Below are 19,662 nucleotides of genomic sequence, written 5' to 3' on the forward strand. Positions count from 1 at the left end.
AACTATGGAATTCTTGCTGCAATGTGAGTAACTGGAAGCGAGGTGATTGCCTATCTGACCCAACAAACGTAAGCAATATTTTCAACCTATGCTTGCAGAAAAGGGTGACATTACACTTTTGGTTAAAGAAAAGGAACTTTGTCAATATATAAATTACCTTTCCAGTTAGAGTAGGAATGACAAATATTTCAATGCATGAAGAACTCTTTATATTCCATTTTGAGCATCAAATTGCAAGAGAGGACTTAGGCAGGGTAGAGGCAATGGCAAAAGAACTCACTAAGAAAATCTTTCATTACCGAAAAATAATATGGGCTTCGAGTCTCATTGAAAATTGTATATTTCTAAAGATTAAGCTTATCTGGATGTGATTTGTGAACTGTTCAGTCAGGTTTTGTCTAAGACATTCCAGACCCCATGATTCAAATGTTTGGTGGTCTAGTATTAAATGTCAGTTACAATTTCCCAACATCTGAGGTCCCTTCTTTAATCCACAGCACCTTGTGTAGAACTTAACCATAACATTTTAGTCATCCATATATTTCTGGCTCCTCTCCTAGATAGGGGCATCTCAAGATGATGGTCATTCTTTTTCTCTGTTCTCAGCAACTAATAGAGTTCCTGGGATAGAGCAGGTGCTCCATACATCTGTATTCAAATGACTTAATGACTTAGACCCTGTGACAGATATCTCAGTAGACTGTGCTAAGGTTAGTGGCTTTAAGATATTTTAAAGCATTTGTTTACATATTAACAACTTAAATGTGAGCTCCTCTCCTCTTATTTCAAGTTTGCATACAAGTATGGAGCCTAATACATAGTCATAGGTGCTCAATAAATATTTACTGAATGAGTGGTATGCTTATATATTCATTAAAACAGGCCCCTTAGGATCCTCTATCAGGCAATGATTTTGTTTGCCAGATTTCTTTCAAGGAGGAAAATGATTTATTGAGAAATAACTATGTTCTAGTCACAATGAGTTATGTTTTTACATAATGCAATCTCACTTTTAATTAACTCAAGTAAAGAGAGATTTCTTATAATGCAGTAAAACATTTAGTACTTCAGACCAGCCTCACTTGCAGACTCCTGAATAGTGCAATTTTACTGAAGCACTGTCTACTTTTGGAAAATGTTGATGCTTTCCAGACTCTCTGGAGCATTAGAAAGAGGTTGGCCTATAGAGAGAAGTGAAGGATCCTTCTGGTTGAGTGTTTGGGCCATTAAGTCCTGGGGAGGAAGGTTACTCACCTGGTTTATAGATGGAGCTTTCTCAGTAAGTTAGACCTGCAAAACTTTTATGTATAATAGTATGATCAATCTCATTTTCTTCTAAACAAATTAATTTCTTATCCTTCATTCTGGTGTCCAGTTCTCTATTTGGGGAATATAGTTGTTTGTGTCATCAATGGGCAGTCAATTGGAGAGGCTGACTCTTGCCCCTTGAGCTTTTGTTGATGAAAACTCCTTTTGATTCACTCTGAGGGAGTTTTATATTTCACTCATCATTATGTTTCACCTGACAATACAAATCTTGTAACTGTTATGAAGGTTGAATTTAATTAACTGCTCTTCAAAATTGTGCAGTGCTACCTCCATAAAACTACACTTAGGGCATTTGTTAGGGAACTGACATAATGACATAAAAATCTGCATGATGGGAGAATGAGTCATATCTCTTTCTTGGAGAGAGACACAGGGGCTACTAACCCCTTTTGATTGAATGCTTCCAACTTGGCAAATTAAAGGCGGCAGCAAGAGAGCCAACTACACAAAATGATGTACGTTATGAGGCCACTACAAATTCTTCGTTGCTGGGTTGTGCACAGAATTATCTTATCATTGCCTATCTCTTTGTTCATTTGGATGTCCCAAACATCAGGATAATTAGGTAGAAATAAGAGATTCTTGTACTCTTGAAGGCTCTTTTTAATGTATGCAGGCACATGTGGCAGGCAATAAAGCAAAATATTCAGGAAAGAGCTCTTGCTTGGAAAGCTTCAATGAATGGGTGATGCTGCTCCTAGTGTAAATAATGGAATCTGTTCAAAGGACACTGCTTGAAGCCTTAAATGATCTCCTACCCAGTAAATACTAAAAACAAGTGACCTATTTGACTGTCTATCCATTGATTCCTTGTACTTTTCTTTAGGCTTTTTCTTTGCAACATTGGTCAAAAGCCTCTTAAGTAGGTCTAGAAATGTATCATGTTCCTGCATTCCAACATGTAGAATAGTATAAGTGTTCTTTTTGACAACAGAAATACTATCACACTGGCTCAGTTCCTCAGTCCATTCAGGCTAATAATTTGTCTGATGAGCCTGAGTATGTCATTGTCCTTTGTCATGTCTATCTTGAAGTTAGGAACATTTTATAAAATATCTGAATCTTACTGAGGAATGTCATATTTCTGGAAGATTTGAATTTTGGAAGCTATTTGCATATTCATTCCATAACTTTTGAGGGTATCCAAGTTCCATTTGCTATTCACACTATAGCATAGAACCAAAGATTCATTTGACACCAATTTACCATTTTTTCAAAATTCAGGGTAGAACCTCCTATTTTTAGGGTTCTAGTTTTGGGTGAATAAATACCCATGTTCATCCTGTCTGTATACTCTGTGAACACTGAAAGATGAAGGACTCGGGCCTGATTCCTTTTTTTAAAATTTATTTATTTTTAAAATTTTTAACAGACTGCATTTTGATTCATTGTACACAAATGGGGCACATCATTTCTTTTCTGTGGTTGTGCACAATATAGATTCATACCATTCGTGTAATCATACATGTATGTAGGGTAATGATGTCTGTCTCATTCCACCATTTTTCATATCTCCCTCCCTATCATTTCCCTCTAAGTAATCTAAAGTTCCTCCATTCTTCTCTGTATGTCACTTTTTAAAACTGTAGTCTATTCTTTTTTTTTTTTTTTTTTTTTTTTTTGGTGCTAGAATTGAACCCAAGTGTGCTTTACCACTGAGCTATACCCACAGTCATTTTTATGTTTTGTTTGCGGACAGGTTCTCCCTAAGTTGCTTAGGGCCTTGCTAAGTTGCTGAGGCTGGCCTTGAATTTGCAATCCTGCCTCAGTCTCCCAAGCCTTTGGGATGATGGGGGCAGCTCTCAACTTTTTGTGTCTTTTTGTAAGGCCCCTCCAGCCCACTAGCCCATTATGGTTTTTACCATTTTCAGAGCTCTCTCAATATCAATTCCTTGACTCCAGGGTACAGCAGGATTTGCTAAGCAGTCTCCAGCACTGCCTCTCCGGGACACATCCACTCGCTGCCTCCTCAGGTAGCGGAAAGCTTCTGCTATGACCAGTATCGCATCATGTGTCAACGCAGATGTATACTAAAATGGATGCATGGAAAATAAGACATCATGACAAATGACATGCTCAAAACTTGCCTTGTTCCTTACAATTTCCATTGATTTTCGCCTCTTGCTCTACAACGTTATCATAATTATTTGAGTCAAGAGATCTCTATGGGCAAGCCTGACTTGGATTCATTCTAGAATGATGCTTCTTACCACATGTGTGCATGTGTAAAGATTATTAAGATCAAATAGCTCAAGGGAATCTCTCTCTTGCCCTCAGTACTGTGTTTTATATTGAGTGAGGAAGTACTCAAAGGTCCTTTATGGGGGGGAGAAATACTTGTGACGTTAAAGGATGGCATGTATAGATTGGAGAGGAAACAGCATATCCTAAAGCAAGAATGGGTTATTGCTGTTTGTAATAGAAAATTCAGATCTGGTGTTTACTTAGGGGAAAATGGAAATAGCTAAGTTAGACAGCTTGAAATTAATTTGGAGGGAAACATTAATCATTTCTGTCTGGTCCATGTTTTTAGCAAGCTAGGACCTCTGGCCGGCAATAAATCAGTTTTTGTTTCCTGGGGGGTAGCAAAGACCAAGGCTGGTTTTCAATTGTAGAAAATTACAATTGTTATTGAGTTTTAAATCTGATAACGTTGACAAATTATAGGCAATACTTCATGCCTCTTTCGGGCAAGAACACTTACTTTCTACTTCTTGGATGTGTTGATATGCTCAATTCGGGATTTGACCAGTCTCTTAATATAAGGGATTTGATTATTTGCAATTTGAAATGGTGGATGCTTTTTCATTAAATAAGTCAACAAAGTATGATTAAAATAAATTGGCCCCTAATTTTTCAGGGGTGACATATACTGGTAGAATATAAAATTCTGTTGCTTGTTTTTGTAATTTTGTAATTTTATTTTTAGAATTGCTTTGTTTGTTGTTATTTGTCATACATGACAGTAGAATGCATTTATATATTTTAATAGATCATGCATAAATGGAGTGTAATCTCTCATTTTTCTGATTTTACATGTTGTAGAATTGCATCAGTCATGCAGTCATATATGTACATGAGGTAATAATGTCTGTTTCACTCTACTGACTTTTTTTAAATGTAAGAAAATGTCCTAGAGGGAATTCTTTCTCTATAAAATGTCCAAATAGAATTGGGAGTGAATACATTGTGCTTCTACAACTATCAATTTACTTTTCTGATTTTTCTCATGTTACCTTTCTTTCAGAAGCAAACATCAAATATGACTATAGCAGGGGTGTTATGTTCTTTTATGAAGAAAAATCTTTGTGTCTGTCCATCCTCGCACTACACAAAGGCAACATAGTGGTGATTTTCTTTCTAGTCAACTGCACAAATTGTTGGCAATCTTAATTCCTTCCCAAGCCATGCCAAAAGAGCTATTTAATTTTTGATTTAATTCAGTTTCTACTTACCCATGCATAAGAATGTCCCCCCTTCAAAAAAGACAGTCATAAGAGGAAACATTTATAAAATACAGAATAAATTCAGCATTAGGACAATTGTTATCTTTAGACAATTTTATTTCCTAATAAAATTATTGTACATCAGTTCTCATGTTTAGCTTCTAGACTCATTTAATTACATATCATTAACTTACATAATAATAATAAAATATTTTCATTATTCCATATAACATGACCATTTTGAACTATGAAATATATCTTTGTTATCTCTTCTAAAAGTATAGAAATCTTTAAAAATTAATTATACAGATTAGTAGGTTTCATTGTGGTATATTCATTGTAAATCAATTTTTAAAGTAGGCTTTTTGTCTGATTTAAGGTTCTATAATAACTAATACTAAGCAGAAGTAATCTGAAAGTTGTAGCAGTCTATTTAGCCATTCCATTTTCTGAAGTTATTTGAAGGGTTTTAATTATAAACCTGAACATCTCTTAGCTGGTTCTAGAAGTTTATATAGTATTTATCAGGTGTTATCTATGGATAATTCAGAGCTGAGATTGTGTACTATTTACTACAAGTTCAGACAGGAATAAACTACTCTGCAGTATCCTTTTTATGTTTTTTACCCTTGTCCATTTTCTTGTACCTAACACAGTGCCTGGAACATTCTAGGTTTCCCCTAAAATACTGAGTAAATGAGTTGCTATCTTCTATTACCTGATAAATCTAAGGATCCTAAAGCAGTGTGGATTGGCAGTTTTATGAAAAGCTAAATTTGTATAAGTTCACCTAATGCTGTAGGGGGATAAATACCAACTTAGTACATTTAAAAATGTTTAAATCCTAATTGGGATTGTGCCATATTTACTGAACCAAATTAAGGCACATGATCTGGTCACAGGGTCGAATGTTTTAAAAACAGGGCTGTTCTAGAAAAGTCTGGCATGTATAATCACTACAATCATGTGGTACACTTAAGTGGCAAGTGACAACTGAATGAAAATATTATTTAACTCACATTTCTAGAACATACCAGTTGTGTAAGGGTAAGGTCTTGCTTCTATTGTGTTCTTGATCCATTTAGTGTGGATCTGCACAGATAGTTCAGAAAGTTTGTTTTCTCTGGTGTGTGTTCCCTACTGTTCTTTTTAATTCTTGCCACGGGGAAAGGACATGAGGATGAGTATCTTGAAACCATGAGAAAGGAGATTCCCCCCTTCATTTTTTAGGGCAGGATCTTGACTCTACTTGACCCCTCATTTTATATTACCAGCATGGTACATACTTTCACTGTAGCAAAAAGGAAGAATTTAAAGTCGGTTTCATAGTTAAGTCAATACACTGAGGGAATGAGTTACTTAAAAATACATTTGAAAGATCCTTTGTGTAACGTGAATAATTTTCCCGTAATTTATCTGTTTTAATTCCCGAGTTTTAAATAATAAGATTTCTAGCCATAGGGGAACACATATAAAAATGTGCAGTTTAAGAATGACTTTCTGATTTTAATAGTCTTGTCTTGATTTTGTGAAAGTGAACAACTTAAGTAGTCTAATTATTTTTAAAGATACTTTTGCAGGCAGAAAACATTTCTGTTCAAGATATATATACATATATACATATACATACACACACACATACACACATACCCCACATACTCTGTATTAGAGCCTAATTCACTTGGGTATTCTGAGATTCATGGAATTTATTAACACAAAGCAATCACATAAATAATGTAAAATCTAATTTTCTGTTTCAGATTACCAATCTTCCTTACCTATTCCCATTGCTTTTACCCTTTGCCTGTTTCAGGTTCTTGTAATATTGTAAATTATTATGAGCATATTACAAATGAAATTCGTTTAAAAATTAAGTTAACTTATTCCCAAACACTGAATTTAAAAAGATCTCATTATATATACCTTCTTTATTTGGGGATTTAGTTTTCACCTGCAGTTTTCTTTTTTCTTTTCTTTTTTTTTTTTTTTTAGCATCCTTGAATCACTTCTAAGGGAAGACCTCTTGATAATAGGATGACTATAAGTATGTAGAGGCCTTATGGAAGTGCTTTGAAAAGCTGGCCTTAAGTTTCTACATGCCATGGAATATTACCTTTAGTGGTGCATTCTTGGCTTCAGGGAATTCCCTTTCATCCAGCCTCACCCAGCGCTGTATGAATTGCTGAACCATAGGGTTTTCATTGTTGACAATCTGGAAACCTGTAATGTTGGCTCCCCCATGCATGACTCTTTCCAGCAAAATGTCAGTAAAACCCTGGAAAGACATTGAAAGGGAATCATGATTGTAGGAGGTCATGCATTTCTATTCACCATATCTGAGTGCTAAGGATGAAATGAAAAGTTCCTTCTCTAGGATCACATATTAGCAATGAAGAAAGCCTTGGATATGGAACTAATACTTCATCTCTGAAACTATAGGCATGATGGAGAAAATGTGTATTCTTCTATTTTAGTGCTTCTGACTTTTTTTAGTGTAACTGACATGGACAAACATAAGTGCCAACTTCAAGCAAATATTCTGTTTCATTTACCTATAGTTTCAGTTTTTCTTGAGTAAAAATATAATGCTTTATGTAACTTGAAAATGTTGAACAAGTTTGATCCTAACAAGGGCTATACAAACCTTTTCTTCAGCTTAATATGCTAAATGTATTTGGCAGATTGCTTCAAATTCTAGTGATGAGTACTTTAGACACTTATGATTCACAGAAATTCCAATGAGTGAAACTGACAGCTTGGTTGTATATGATGGTATAAACCCCAGGGTATGTCTTACATGTGTCCACAAATGAGTCTTGACATCTGTATGGCATCCACCATTTTTTTCTTAATTTGCTCTGGTTACCATCTGGTGTCTCTGTCACCTAATCTTTCTGAAGTACTCTCCCCAGGGTTCATACCTAAGCCATCTCCACCTGGGCACCACTAGTCCCATTGGGTATTGCTGTCTTCTGGGACACTTCACTCAGAAATTGTTGCTACTTCTGTTGGTTACTTGCCTCCTGCTCTCATTTGCTGCTAATGCATTAAGATCTTTAATGGACTTATGCCAGGTTTCTATTCATAAAGAAATGAGAAAAACTTTTCCTCCTTTCTTTAGATTCCACCAAGCATTTTAATACAAGCATTTTAATATACAGAAACTTTGAAAGAAATGTACAGGAAATATCTATTTAGTCACTATTCAGATTCTACTATTAATGTTTTCCTATCCATCCAACAACCTGTTTCAATTTTGGAATTCTTTCATAGTAAGTTGCAGACAACTTCAGTATATAGGTCTTCAGTAAAGACTTCAGTATATAGGTCACTAATAGAGTTCAATGTTTGTATACAGTTCTTTTTCTTCCTTTCTTTTTGAGGCAAAGTTTATACCCTATGTAATGTACAAATCTTATATGTACCATTCAGTGAATTTTGATAAATCTATATATCAGTATTATCCAAATTCCTATAAGTAATTAAAGTTTTCTTTTCTGCATTGTAAAAACATTTTTATTGAAGTGTAATTATATATAGAAGAGTGCACACATCTTTATGTATCTCATGAATATTTATAAACTGACACATGAATGTAACCATGTTTGTTGAGAATTACCCATCATTTCTGATAAAAAAGAAGTGTTTTAAAAACTAATATTAACTTGTTATGATGAGTTTTCTCCCAAAGGCCTCCTTTATGAGGGAAACTAAGACCCAGTATTTTCTCTCACTTGCTACACCCTGTACTAAAATCAGTAGAGAGGCAACTTGGGTATAATGTCTAGCAGAAGCTATTGTTGGTGCTTAAACTTATTACCCAACTCCCACTCCCCAAACATATATACAAATAAATAACAAAGGATAAAATCCAATGCATAGCTTTAATTCATTTATTGTGTCAAATCATATTTGGCAGTTAACAAATATTACACAAGAATATTGACCAACTACCCATTTGCCTGCTGTTGTTGGTGAAGGGTAGACCCTCTGGTGCTTGGCCTATTATCTTTTGTAGCCTAGAAAAATGGAACTCCCTTCCTTGAGAAAAAGGAGTTGAGAATGTTTCTGCTACCATTCTAGTGTCCAGGGTCAATGATCACAGGATGCATTAGACAGTAGTATCTGTGACATTAATAAACAACACACTTCTATTTAGGTAAAACCCATAGCATATTAAAATGGAAAATAAAAGTAACAAAAAGGAGGGAGGGACAGATGGAGAGAGAAATGATTCCAGAAATCTCACTTCTGCCATAAGGTCTAGAAGTAAAATTTGCCTTCAATCACATTCACTTACTCCCAGGAAGATTCACCCTGTCACATAGGCCCCGTGTATTCCCACTTGGTTGTCTTTTCAAATAAGCATGTTATAATTTGGAAGCACATTTACAGGTATATTAGGCACTTGCTGCTCTATTATACTTCAACCATAGCTTTGAGGACTTAGAAGTTTCTCAACCAATCCATGTTTTGTGACAGGGAATGAGTTTGGGCACACTTTAGACTGGAATTAGCCTGGATGTTCTTCTGCTATGACATGTGTCCACAGAGGCACAAATCAAATGCAGGAGGGTGGTTGCTTCAACTTGTTCTGGCTTACAAGGCCTCCAAGTCACTAATTCCTATTGATTGTCCTGAAAGCTTATTAGGCATTATGTGTAGAAATCACTAACCCAGTCCTATTGAGGAAGTGAAGGGAACAGAAGTGAGGTGAAAAAAAGAAAGGGGGTAACCAATATTTAGAGAGATTAAAGAAGACATCTTTTTGCTAAATGGCAAGAGATGGCTTCTGATCCTACTTCAACTTCTGTCCCATTTATGTTCATTTTCCTTGTTCATAATCTCTTGTCAGATTCTATGGCTTCAATGTCACTCTGGTGATCAGCATTTAGCTGCAGCAACCCACAGTTCTGGAGGTTGAAATAATTGAGGTTGGACTTTTTCCTAAAGCCTATGAAGTGGTAGGAAGGTGGAGGTTAGGAGAGAATGTTGGCTCAGGTTCAAGAACTGGAATTATCCCTCTCCTGCACTCATTATTTTAAGGCATCTCACCTATTCCGTCTCTTGTTAGATTTCCTCCTCAGTCTGGAGAACCAGGGTAATCAAGATGGTCAAATTGAGGCTCAGTCTCTTAAAGCCTCTCTAAAGAGGTCAAAAGGGAGAATAAAAAGGTGGAAGTCAGTGGTAGAAGGATAGAAGTTAGCAGAGTAGACAGATGAGGAAGATTTTGCTGGCTCCTGCTCTGCCTCCAATATCTATTCTACTATCTATATATGTTTTTCATTATTTCTAAAACAAGTTGCTAGAGTCCACTGTCATATACAACCATAATTGGCAAAGTTGTGAATTGAGGTCTGAGACTAATCGTAGCTACAGTGAAATAACTAAAATAACAAAGCTGACCAGCGAACACACAATAAATATACAGGAAATAAAGGAAGGGGAGAGAGTGGGAGGAAAGGAGAATATAAAAGTACTGACTCAAAAGAAGGGAATGTCAGGCTCTTGTCCTGCTATCTAAATTTTAAGGCACTACACCTTTCCATAATATATTGTTAGGTTTTTACTTACTGGGCTGGGCACATATAATGCTTATGGTGTTTGTGTTGAGTCCCTATATCCCTGAAACTAGTGTAAGGATACTAAAATAGAACAGTAGACCATAAGACACACAGAGTACATAAAAAGGGAATAAAATGGTGGTGGCAGGAGGGGAATGGTAGGATGATGGAAGTTAGGGGAAGTGTTCTGATTCATGGAAGAAGTTGGCAGGCTTCGGTTCACTTTATCTACCTGTCTGATTAATTTAAGGCATTTCACTTGTCTATAACTCTTTCCAGAATTCACTTCTTGGTTGGCTACACAGAGACCTTGAGGGAGAATATTGAGGCTAAGTCTGTTCAAAGAGTCTGTGCAGGTATTAACATAATAGAATAAAAAAATATGGATTATAAAAGGGAATAATAAAAGCTGACAGAAAGTTGTAGAAATTAAGAGTTGGGATACAAGTTCTGGCTGGGAGCAGGGGTTGACTGACTCCTGGTTCACTTTCACCTATTATCTAATTATTCAAATGCATTTCACTTGTCCACAACTTTTGATAGATTTCCCTTTAGAGTTCACAAAAGGGTCTCAAATTGAGAATATTATGACCAAGTCTCTTTAAAACCTTTGAAAATACACTAGCACTCTCTCTAGCTTCCATCTTCCTGCTGCTGGTGGAAGCTAGAGAGTTGCTGAAAAAGGGGCAGGAGTCAGTTGGCTCCTGGACTATCTTCTATCACAATTTAATCTTAGAATGTATATACTGTTTTCCTTCACAAATTGCTACCTTATATTGTGAAAAACCATAGCATATGAGTATTGGAAACAGAGGAATGATTTTTCCTACAGCAAAGACACTGATGGGGGTGAGGTGACTATGAATATTTACCCAGTATGAGAACAAACATTAAAAAGGAGTAAAATAAGGAGATGGAGAATCAGTTATTTTAGGATCTCAGTCAAGGACAGAAGATGTCTGACTCCTGGAACTCCTTTATTAACATCCAAAAGTATTGACAGAATACACTTTTTTACATTGTCTTCTTAAATATTTTTCATTGTGCAAAATACCCATAGCAGTAAAGGTGGTAAAACTGAGGCTGTGAACCCTTGGAAGCAATCTAAAGATGGTAACAGAGACAGAGCCCAGACAACAACTTAAATATATGAAAAGGGCAATAAAATGATGGTGGTGGAGTGGGGGTAGTGGCAGGATGATGGAACTTAGGAGACATAGACTGATGCAAAGACAGGAGTTAACTTTCCTTTTATTTCAATATTTTAAGAACTTTCACTTGTTTATATGCTTGTTAAATTTCTCCACTCAACCTTGGACTTCAAGGTGGGTGTATTGAAGTGGAGCCTCTTCTAAAACCATGAAAAGATGCTAATGTTACAAAAGTGATAGAATATCCTTATGGGTAAAAGAGAAAATAAAATCAGGAATGTCATTGAAAGAAATAAAAAAAAAAACTTGGAAGGGAATTGACAAACAACTAAGAGGCAGAAGTAGCTGGTTGATAGTTTACCTGTTTCCATTCTAACATTCTTTTGAACATGTCTTTATACTGTATATAGCTAGGTTCAACTGCTGATATTTGAAAATACAAGTTCCAAGTAACACAAGAGACTTTGGTCTCTGGAGTGATTTAGCAAAGAGAGTAATGTAACAGAGTTTGTCAAAAAAAATATCCACAAGGGAAGAGAGTAAATGAAAAGAACAGGGAAGTGATACGAATAGGAATATCAGGGGACAAAATTTGCAAAAATGGCAGGAATTGACTGGTACTTGATGCTGCCTTTCTCTTATGACAATAGTTTAAGGTTTTTCACTTGTTCATAAACACTTTCTAGTTTTACTTCTTGAGCTGACCACTTACAGAACAACAGGTAAGAATATTTGGCCCAAACTGACTGATGTTATTATATTAATACCACAACAGAAATGACCACTGAATATCTAGAACATAAAAGGGGAAATAAAACTAAGAACCCTGGGAGATATAACAAAAGAGAGGAAGAAGGATTAATGGATTGGAGTTACCTGACTCCTAGTTCACCAGTTTCCCTTTTAACATGGTTCAGATTGTGTTGTGTTTTATATTGTATTTCTAGATTCTCTTTTAGAATGTGTAAATTCAGTCTACAGATACAAAACATAGACTAGAGTATTTGGACCACTTTAGCAAAAACACCAATATATGAGAGCTTACCAACAAATACACAGGTGTAATAGGGGGCTAAAAGGGGTGGTTACAACAAGGAGGAGAATACTAAGAAATGAATTTTTTTTTATTAAATGCAGTTATAGGAAGGTCCATCTATTGCCTTGCTTTTAGTCACAACATTTTAAGGCACCTCACTTGTCCATAAATGCCACTAGATTTTACTTGAGCTGACAAATTCCCTATAGCTGGGTATATTTGACTGAATCTCACTGAACTCTAAAAGAAATACAATAGCCACTGACTTCATGGGAAGTAAAGAGAGAAAATGAAAATGCAAGTCATGGGTTAGCATAAAGGAAGGTAAGAGAAGGGTGCTATCAGACAGGAGTTGGTTCACTCTTGGTTCATTTCTTCTCATCTAACATGCTTCAGAGCACATTGTCTTTTCTATCACACTTAGATTCCTTGAATGGTATGTGTAAATACAGTTGGCAGGTTCAGAAAACTGACACTACGTTATTTTTTTATACAACTTCAGCAAAATTGTTGATATAGCAGAGCTTATCCCCAAATATGAAAAAAGTAAACAAAGAAGGGGCAGGTTGTGGCAAGAGGGTAATACTAGGAGTCCATTTCTTTTTACAAATGGCAGGAATCGTCTGTCTCCTGGTTCGCCTGCTTCCATTTTAATTCATTTTAAAATAATTTTCTGTCACATATTTCTACATTGTATGGTTGATATGCACAAATAGAATATGTAAGATATAGGAGAGTGAGACTAGAATCTTTGAACAACTTCAGCAAAGACACTGATGTAGCAGAGCTGAGTAATGCATATCGAGAAAGTGGTATGATAAGAATGAGCATACTATGTTAGCAGACCATATTTCCATGCAGGGCAGGAGTTGGCTGGTTCCTGATTCTACTTTATCTCCTGTTACAACATTTTAGGGCATTTCACTTGTTCACAAATTATATCTAGTTTGCATTTTTTTTCTTTTTCTGGTCTGGGGATTTGAACCTATGGTGCTTTGCCACTGAGCTACATCCCTAGCCCTTCTAATTTTGAGGCAGGGTCTCATCAAGTTGCCCAGGTTGGCCTTCAGCTTATCTATCTCAATTCCCAAGCAGTTGTGATTACAGGCATGTGCTTGGCTGGTTTTAATTTCTTGAGCTAACCCCTTGCAGACCCAGAGGTGGGAAGGAACATCTGACTGAATTGACTACTGCAAAAGAAATGGCCACAAAGCATCTGGGAGGTGAAAGATGAAGCAAATGTGCAAAGATTATACAAAGAAAGAGGAAAGGGGATAAATGCTTACTAAAGTTAGTAGTTGGCTGGTGCCTGGTTCACCTGTTTCCCTTCTAACATGATACAAAGCCTGCTACTTTTCCTTCATATACTGATAGATTCTATGGGTGATATACATAAACATAGTCCACAGGTACAGAAAACTGAGAGTAGGTTCTTTGGACAACTTCAGTGAAGAACTAATATAACAGTTTACCAACAAATATCCAGAATTTAAGAATTTAAGTTTTTTTTTTTTTTATGAAGGCCAGGGTTGTGGTAAGAAGTGTAATAATAAGAGTGGAATAATTTTTTTATAATAGGCTAGTGCTGCTGACTGTTGTCTTGCTTTCCTTCCTGTCACATCATCTGGAGGTACTATTTTACTTGCTCATAAATGCCTCCCAGGTTTGACTTCTCCCCATAACCTGCAGAGATACAGGTAGGAATATTTTTCCCAGCCCCACCAAAATCTCTACAAATAAAATAATGCAATGGAAATGACTGCCAAAAACCTGGAAGGGAAAGAGGAGATATGAATAAGTGAAAGTCATGGACAGAGTGAAGGAAGGTAGGAGAGTAGTGCTGACTGTTCACCTGTTTGCATGCTAAGATGATTCAAAGCATGTTCTCTTTTCCATCACATATTGCTAGGTTCTGTGACTGATATAAGTAAGTACAGTTTGCAATGTCTAGAAAACTGAGGTTGGAATCTCCCACCAATTTCAGCAAGGACACTGATGTAGCAGCAGTGACTACCCCATCTCCTGGAAGTACAATGGGTAAAGAGAAAAAGGATGGATCAGGGACCATTAAGAAAGCACTTTTGTATGAGGGCAACAGTTTTCTGGCTTCTGATCTTGCTTTGTCTCATATAACAACATTCTAAGACATTCCATTTTTTTATGCCCTAGGTTTCATTACTTGAGTTGACCACTTGCAAACTATGGGTGGGATTTTGAGTCCAAGTACCAATTAACCTTCTAGAAAGAAAAGGATAGGATACAGTGGACACCAAGGAAAATAAACGAGTTAGAAGTGATATAAAATTAGGGATCCTGTTTAATAGCAGGAGTTGGCTGGCTCCTGGTCTTTATTCATATATTCAGTATTTTTAAGGCATTTCCTTTACTCATGACTTTTGCCAGATTTCTGTTCTGTGTTCTCTGTTGAAAGCAGACCTCAAGGTTGGATATGTTGTTTTTCCTTTTGATCTTTTCTTGAAGTTTACTACCCTTCACTTTTGAGAATTTTTATCCCCTGCCTTCTCTACACCCCATGAAAAGTTTCTGTAACAGAATTGACCATCCAGCATCAATCTCTAACAGGACAAGGTTAAGGATTGTGGAGATGGCTGTTACATAAGCAACTCTGGCTAAATGGTCCTAGTTCCTGGTCAATTGTTTTTATTTCATGATCTATAAGTGGGACTTGCCACTCTACTTTTCTGAGAATTTGAAGTCTCTGGCTTCCCTGAAGCCTTTGTAAAATTGCCTGTATAGATTTTATCACCCAAAAGCTATTAGGTAAAAGTGGAAAAGGGAAAAGGTGGGAATAAGATGCAGAAACACATATTTTAGGAGAGAGCTAATGAGTGATATTTCTTGTCTCCCATTTCCTTTTTCTCCATGATCACAGTAGTTAGTAATGTCCATCCACAATCCACTATGTGGGAAATTTGGAGACCCTGGTTTCCCCATATGGTAAAAAACTAATGAAGCAGAGCTAGACTTTTGGTAGCCAGATCCAGGTGGTAAACGAGGAAAGAGAGGGGGTTGCCAAGGGTAGGGAATAGTAGAAGAAGAATAGAGACAGTAGTCTGTCTGTCTGCCAACTGTCAAATTATTCAACATAGCTATTACCTCAGACTCTATTTCTGAAGCTGCCTCTTACTGGTCCCCCTATTGTGTGTCCTTTTCCAGAATTCTCATTCCTTCTCCTGATAGAAACACACATGAAGAAAATATAGCTCTCTCATCCAATCATCTCTAACCATTTCTATGAGGACTCTTCATGTCAGACATATTTCAACTACTGCCACCCAGATTTCCATTTTCTGTTTTCCTTCCACCCTGACCCAATCCTGGCCCTGTCTTATCTACACTATTTCATTAGATCTTATGCTCTACCACATCATGCCATCATTTTAAATCTTGGTATCTTTGTTTTTTTCATCTACAAAGGACCCCTACTTTATCACTTAAAATTTCAGGCATTTCTACTGAAACTTCATTTTCAAGTATCTTTTTCTTTCTTCTTTCTTACTATTAGTGGTGTTTTGACTGAGAAATCATAATTATATACATTTATAGGGTACAGTGCAATGTTTTGATATGTGTGTACAATGTAACATGATTAAATAAAGCTAATTAATATTTACCACCTCACTTACCTATAAATTGTATGAAGAGCCATTTGAAATTTATTCTTTGAAAGAGATAATACATGGTTATTGACTGTAGTCACTCTGCTGGTCAATAGACCACAAAACCTGTTTTTCATATCTGAAACTTTGTACCTATTCACTCCCTTTCCACCAACACTAGCTTCCGATAACCATAATTCTACTCTCTACTTCTATAAGTTCAACTTTTTAAGATTCCACCTATAAGTGAGATCATGCAGTATTTATCTTTCTGTGCCTGGCTTATTTCACTTAGCATTATATCTTCTAGATTCATGTATGCTATCACAAGTGACAAGATTCCCCTTTGTTTAAAGGCAGAACATTCACACACTACATTTTCTTTCTCCATTTGTCCACTGATGGGTACTCAGGTTGATTCCACATTTGGTTATTGTCAATAAGGCTGAAATGAATGAGAGTATGCAGATATTACTTTAATATATTGATTTCATTTCCTTTGGATATACAGATGGTCCCCAACTCAATAATGGTTAGACTTAAGCCAATTTTTATCTTTACAATAATGCAAAAAGTGATATGCATTCAGTAGAAACCATACTCGCAATTTTGAATTTTGATCTTTACCTGGATGGACTAGCAATATGCAGTATGATGCTCTCTCACAGTGCTGGGCAGTGACAGTGACCTGCAGCTCCCAATCAACCATGTGGTCATGAGGGGAAGATATTCATATCTACAGTGTTGCTAAGCTATGATGTTTGGTAGGTTATGGGTATGAAATGCATTTTCAAATTATCATATTTTCAATTTAAGGTGGGTTTATTGGGATGTAACCCTATTGTAAGTCAAGGAGCATCTATATACCTGGAGTGAGAATACTGGGTCATATAATAATTCTATTTTTAGATTGTTTGAGGAAAACTCCATATTGTTTCCCATAATGGTGGCTGTACTATTTTACATTCCTACTAACAATATATAACAGTTCTCTTTTCTCTGCGTCTTCACCAACATTTTCAGTTAGTAAAATGACTAAGAAATGTCCAATATCAAATTTATCTCTGTGTCCTGTACCAAAAGTTGTGTTCCTTTTTTTTAAGCCATGATCACATAGCTCTTATACATTTTGATGACTGCTATGGACTTTTTTTTTTGTCTTCTTTATTAATATATGCCTTCTCATGCCTTTTGTGCAATAAGTATATTTGTATACTATATAATGTCATTGCTAAGTGATTCCAAGTTTCCAAGTTCCCTGTTGTGCTAAGTGATATTTCTGTTAAGGCCATTTTATTATTTCACAGGAATTTTAATAATTAAGTGATGATTAGATATTCATCAATCTTTGTGTGCTTACACTAAATTTACCAAATTCAAATTCTGCTTGAATTTCATAAATTATGTTTGGTTGAAATTGATGGCTTTGTTGGCTAATTACCACAGTGGTATCCTTTCCTTTGGCTGTGCCAGTAAACTTCATGTGTAGAGGGAAGAGATTAAGTGGAGATAGACTGAAGTAAATCCTATTGCTCATAGATAGGTGGATTAAAACTCTGCTTTCTCTCTTTCTGCATACTAAATATCTATAGTTTGTTGTGTGGTGCCGGGGATGAGATCCAGGGCCTCATGCATGCTAGACAAATGCTCTACCACTAAATTATTTCCCCTAGCTCCCAACATTTATACATTTGGTTATTTGCCTCTCTTGCAATAATGGCAATGTTTGTTGGAAATATGGGCATAATTTCTAGAAGGGATTCATTTGAGAGGGAAACTATTCATTTGGATTTGTATTTTCTGCAATATTTCATCAACTGTATCACTACTCAATCACATTATGTCTGTTTTATCCAGTGCACTGTTGCCCACATTAAAACCAACTGTGACCTTCATGCCTGAGCAGTTCATGCGGGGCCTTGTAAACTACCCTTGGATAATTCTCCAAGGCTACATTTCACACAGAAAATGATTAAACAACTAACATTCAAACATAGATTGTCCCTGATTTGATAATAGACAGAAAACTCAGACTTTGCAAGATTCAAATGACTTTGGTTTTATCCTATGTTCCTTGATTTATACACACTGCACTTCATTTCCCTTCAGGTGACGTGGATAATCAAGAGTTGGAAATAAATATATTCATGGCTTACTTTTAGAGTACTTATTATCAAGATGTTATGTGGAGATTTCATTCATATAGTGCTATTCTTAAGATGCATTTTGTACATATAGGAAAACAGACAAGATAAGTTGGGTGACTTTCATTGAGTTGATAGATCATGGGAGAGGAATGGGAAAGGTGGTTTGCCTACAGGGAAGATAAAAGCAGTAGAATGAGGGCTGGAAGGCTGCCAAAGACAACTATCTATTTCACAATTTGGATGAAGGCTGGCTCTGCCTTTAATGCTATTTGAATTGTTCATCTGGGTGATGCTTCAATGTGGAAATGCAGAGTAATTATGGTGACTCAAGTTATCAGGTTGTTAATGAAAGGCACAAGTCTTTTTCTAGTAAGTAGGTCCATCCTCCAGGGAGGGCATAACATATAGAGTGAAAGATGACACCATACAAATTAGCACTTGATTACATGTTCCTGATATTGTTCACTGTTTCATTCTCTAATCCAATCAAGGAACATAGTTTGAAATCTTCTAAGTGCCAGCTGTTGGTATAATGGTGAGCTCTATCAACCTTAGTCACTGCCTTCATGGCACTTCAGTCTATTTGGAAAGTTTTATATGAATAATCAACTAATTATAATTTGATTTGTGCTATTAGTGGGACAATAGCTTCTAATCTTTTTTATCATCAACTTTATTGAGATATAGTTTATATGCCATAAACTTCATCCATTTGACACTGATCTTTTTTTTAAAATCATATATTGGATCCTGTGCTTCCCTTTCTTGAAATTCTTCAGTAGCTTTCCAATGCTGTGGGAAAAGCTAAAAAATTTTAACCTGGCCTAATGAAGCCTTACAAATCTGTCCTCTCTCTGCTCTAACCACAATTGCCTTCTAATTAATAGTTCAGGGAAGGTATCAAGCTCTCTTCTGCCTTGGGACCTTGGCATGTGTTAATCCTTATGTATGAACTTGCCCTGATTCCCTTTCTTCATGTAACTGCATCTTTTCCACCTCTTTGATCATTGTTTTGAAGTCACCTTTTCTAAAAGGCTTTCTCGGACCACACTATACAGATTACTGACCCCCACCCACTCACTGCACTCTTTTCATCCCCTGTCTACCCCATATCAATTATCATAAGTTGTGCAAGTCTGGTCTGACCAATATGATTGTAAATTTCTCAAGGACACTATTCTTTGTCTTCCTTGCAGTGGAATGAATAAGGTTTTTGGCATATGAGTGATATACAGAAAAAAAAAACTTACTGTAAAGAATTTTCAAGCAGTGTGCATGTGCAAATTGTTGCTGATTCATTGTTACTAGTCTGAGATGATATGAGGAAACAATTTGAGAGTAAGTCTTTATTACCCTTCATAGCAGTTTG

At 36.1% G+C, this 19,662-nt stretch overlaps 1 protein-coding gene and 1 long non-coding RNA gene across 8 annotated transcripts in view; one reads left to right on the forward strand and one right to left on the reverse strand.

The window, feature by feature from the left end:
• LOC306650958 overlaps nucleotides 1-19,662 on the forward strand; it is a 162,996-nt gene that overhangs the window by 87,444 nt on the left and 55,890 nt on the right. The window lies entirely within an intron of this gene.
• GRIA3 (glutamate ionotropic receptor AMPA type subunit 3) overlaps nucleotides 1-19,662 on the reverse strand; it is a 271,799-nt gene that overhangs the window by 85,648 nt on the left and 166,489 nt on the right. For all 7 annotated transcript variants that reach the window (XR_013761060.1, XM_079123363.1, XM_079123362.1 and 4 more), the window contains 2 exons: nucleotides 6,889-7,050; nucleotides 3,192-3,359 (listed from right to left, as the gene is read on the reverse strand). Coding sequence is in view for 6 of the 7 variants with exons in the window: in XM_079123363.1 (XP_078979489.1) it covers nucleotides 3,192-3,359; nucleotides 6,889-7,050 (330 nt within the window). In the remaining variant the exon portion in view is untranslated. The remainder of the gene's footprint in view (nucleotides 1-3,191; nucleotides 3,360-6,888; nucleotides 7,051-19,662) is intronic.

The sequence above is a fragment of the Sciurus vulgaris genome (assembly GCF_902686455.1).
Source record: "Sciurus vulgaris genome assembly, chromosome: X".
Taxonomy (NCBI): Eukaryota; Metazoa; Chordata; class Mammalia; order Rodentia; family Sciuridae; genus Sciurus; species Sciurus vulgaris.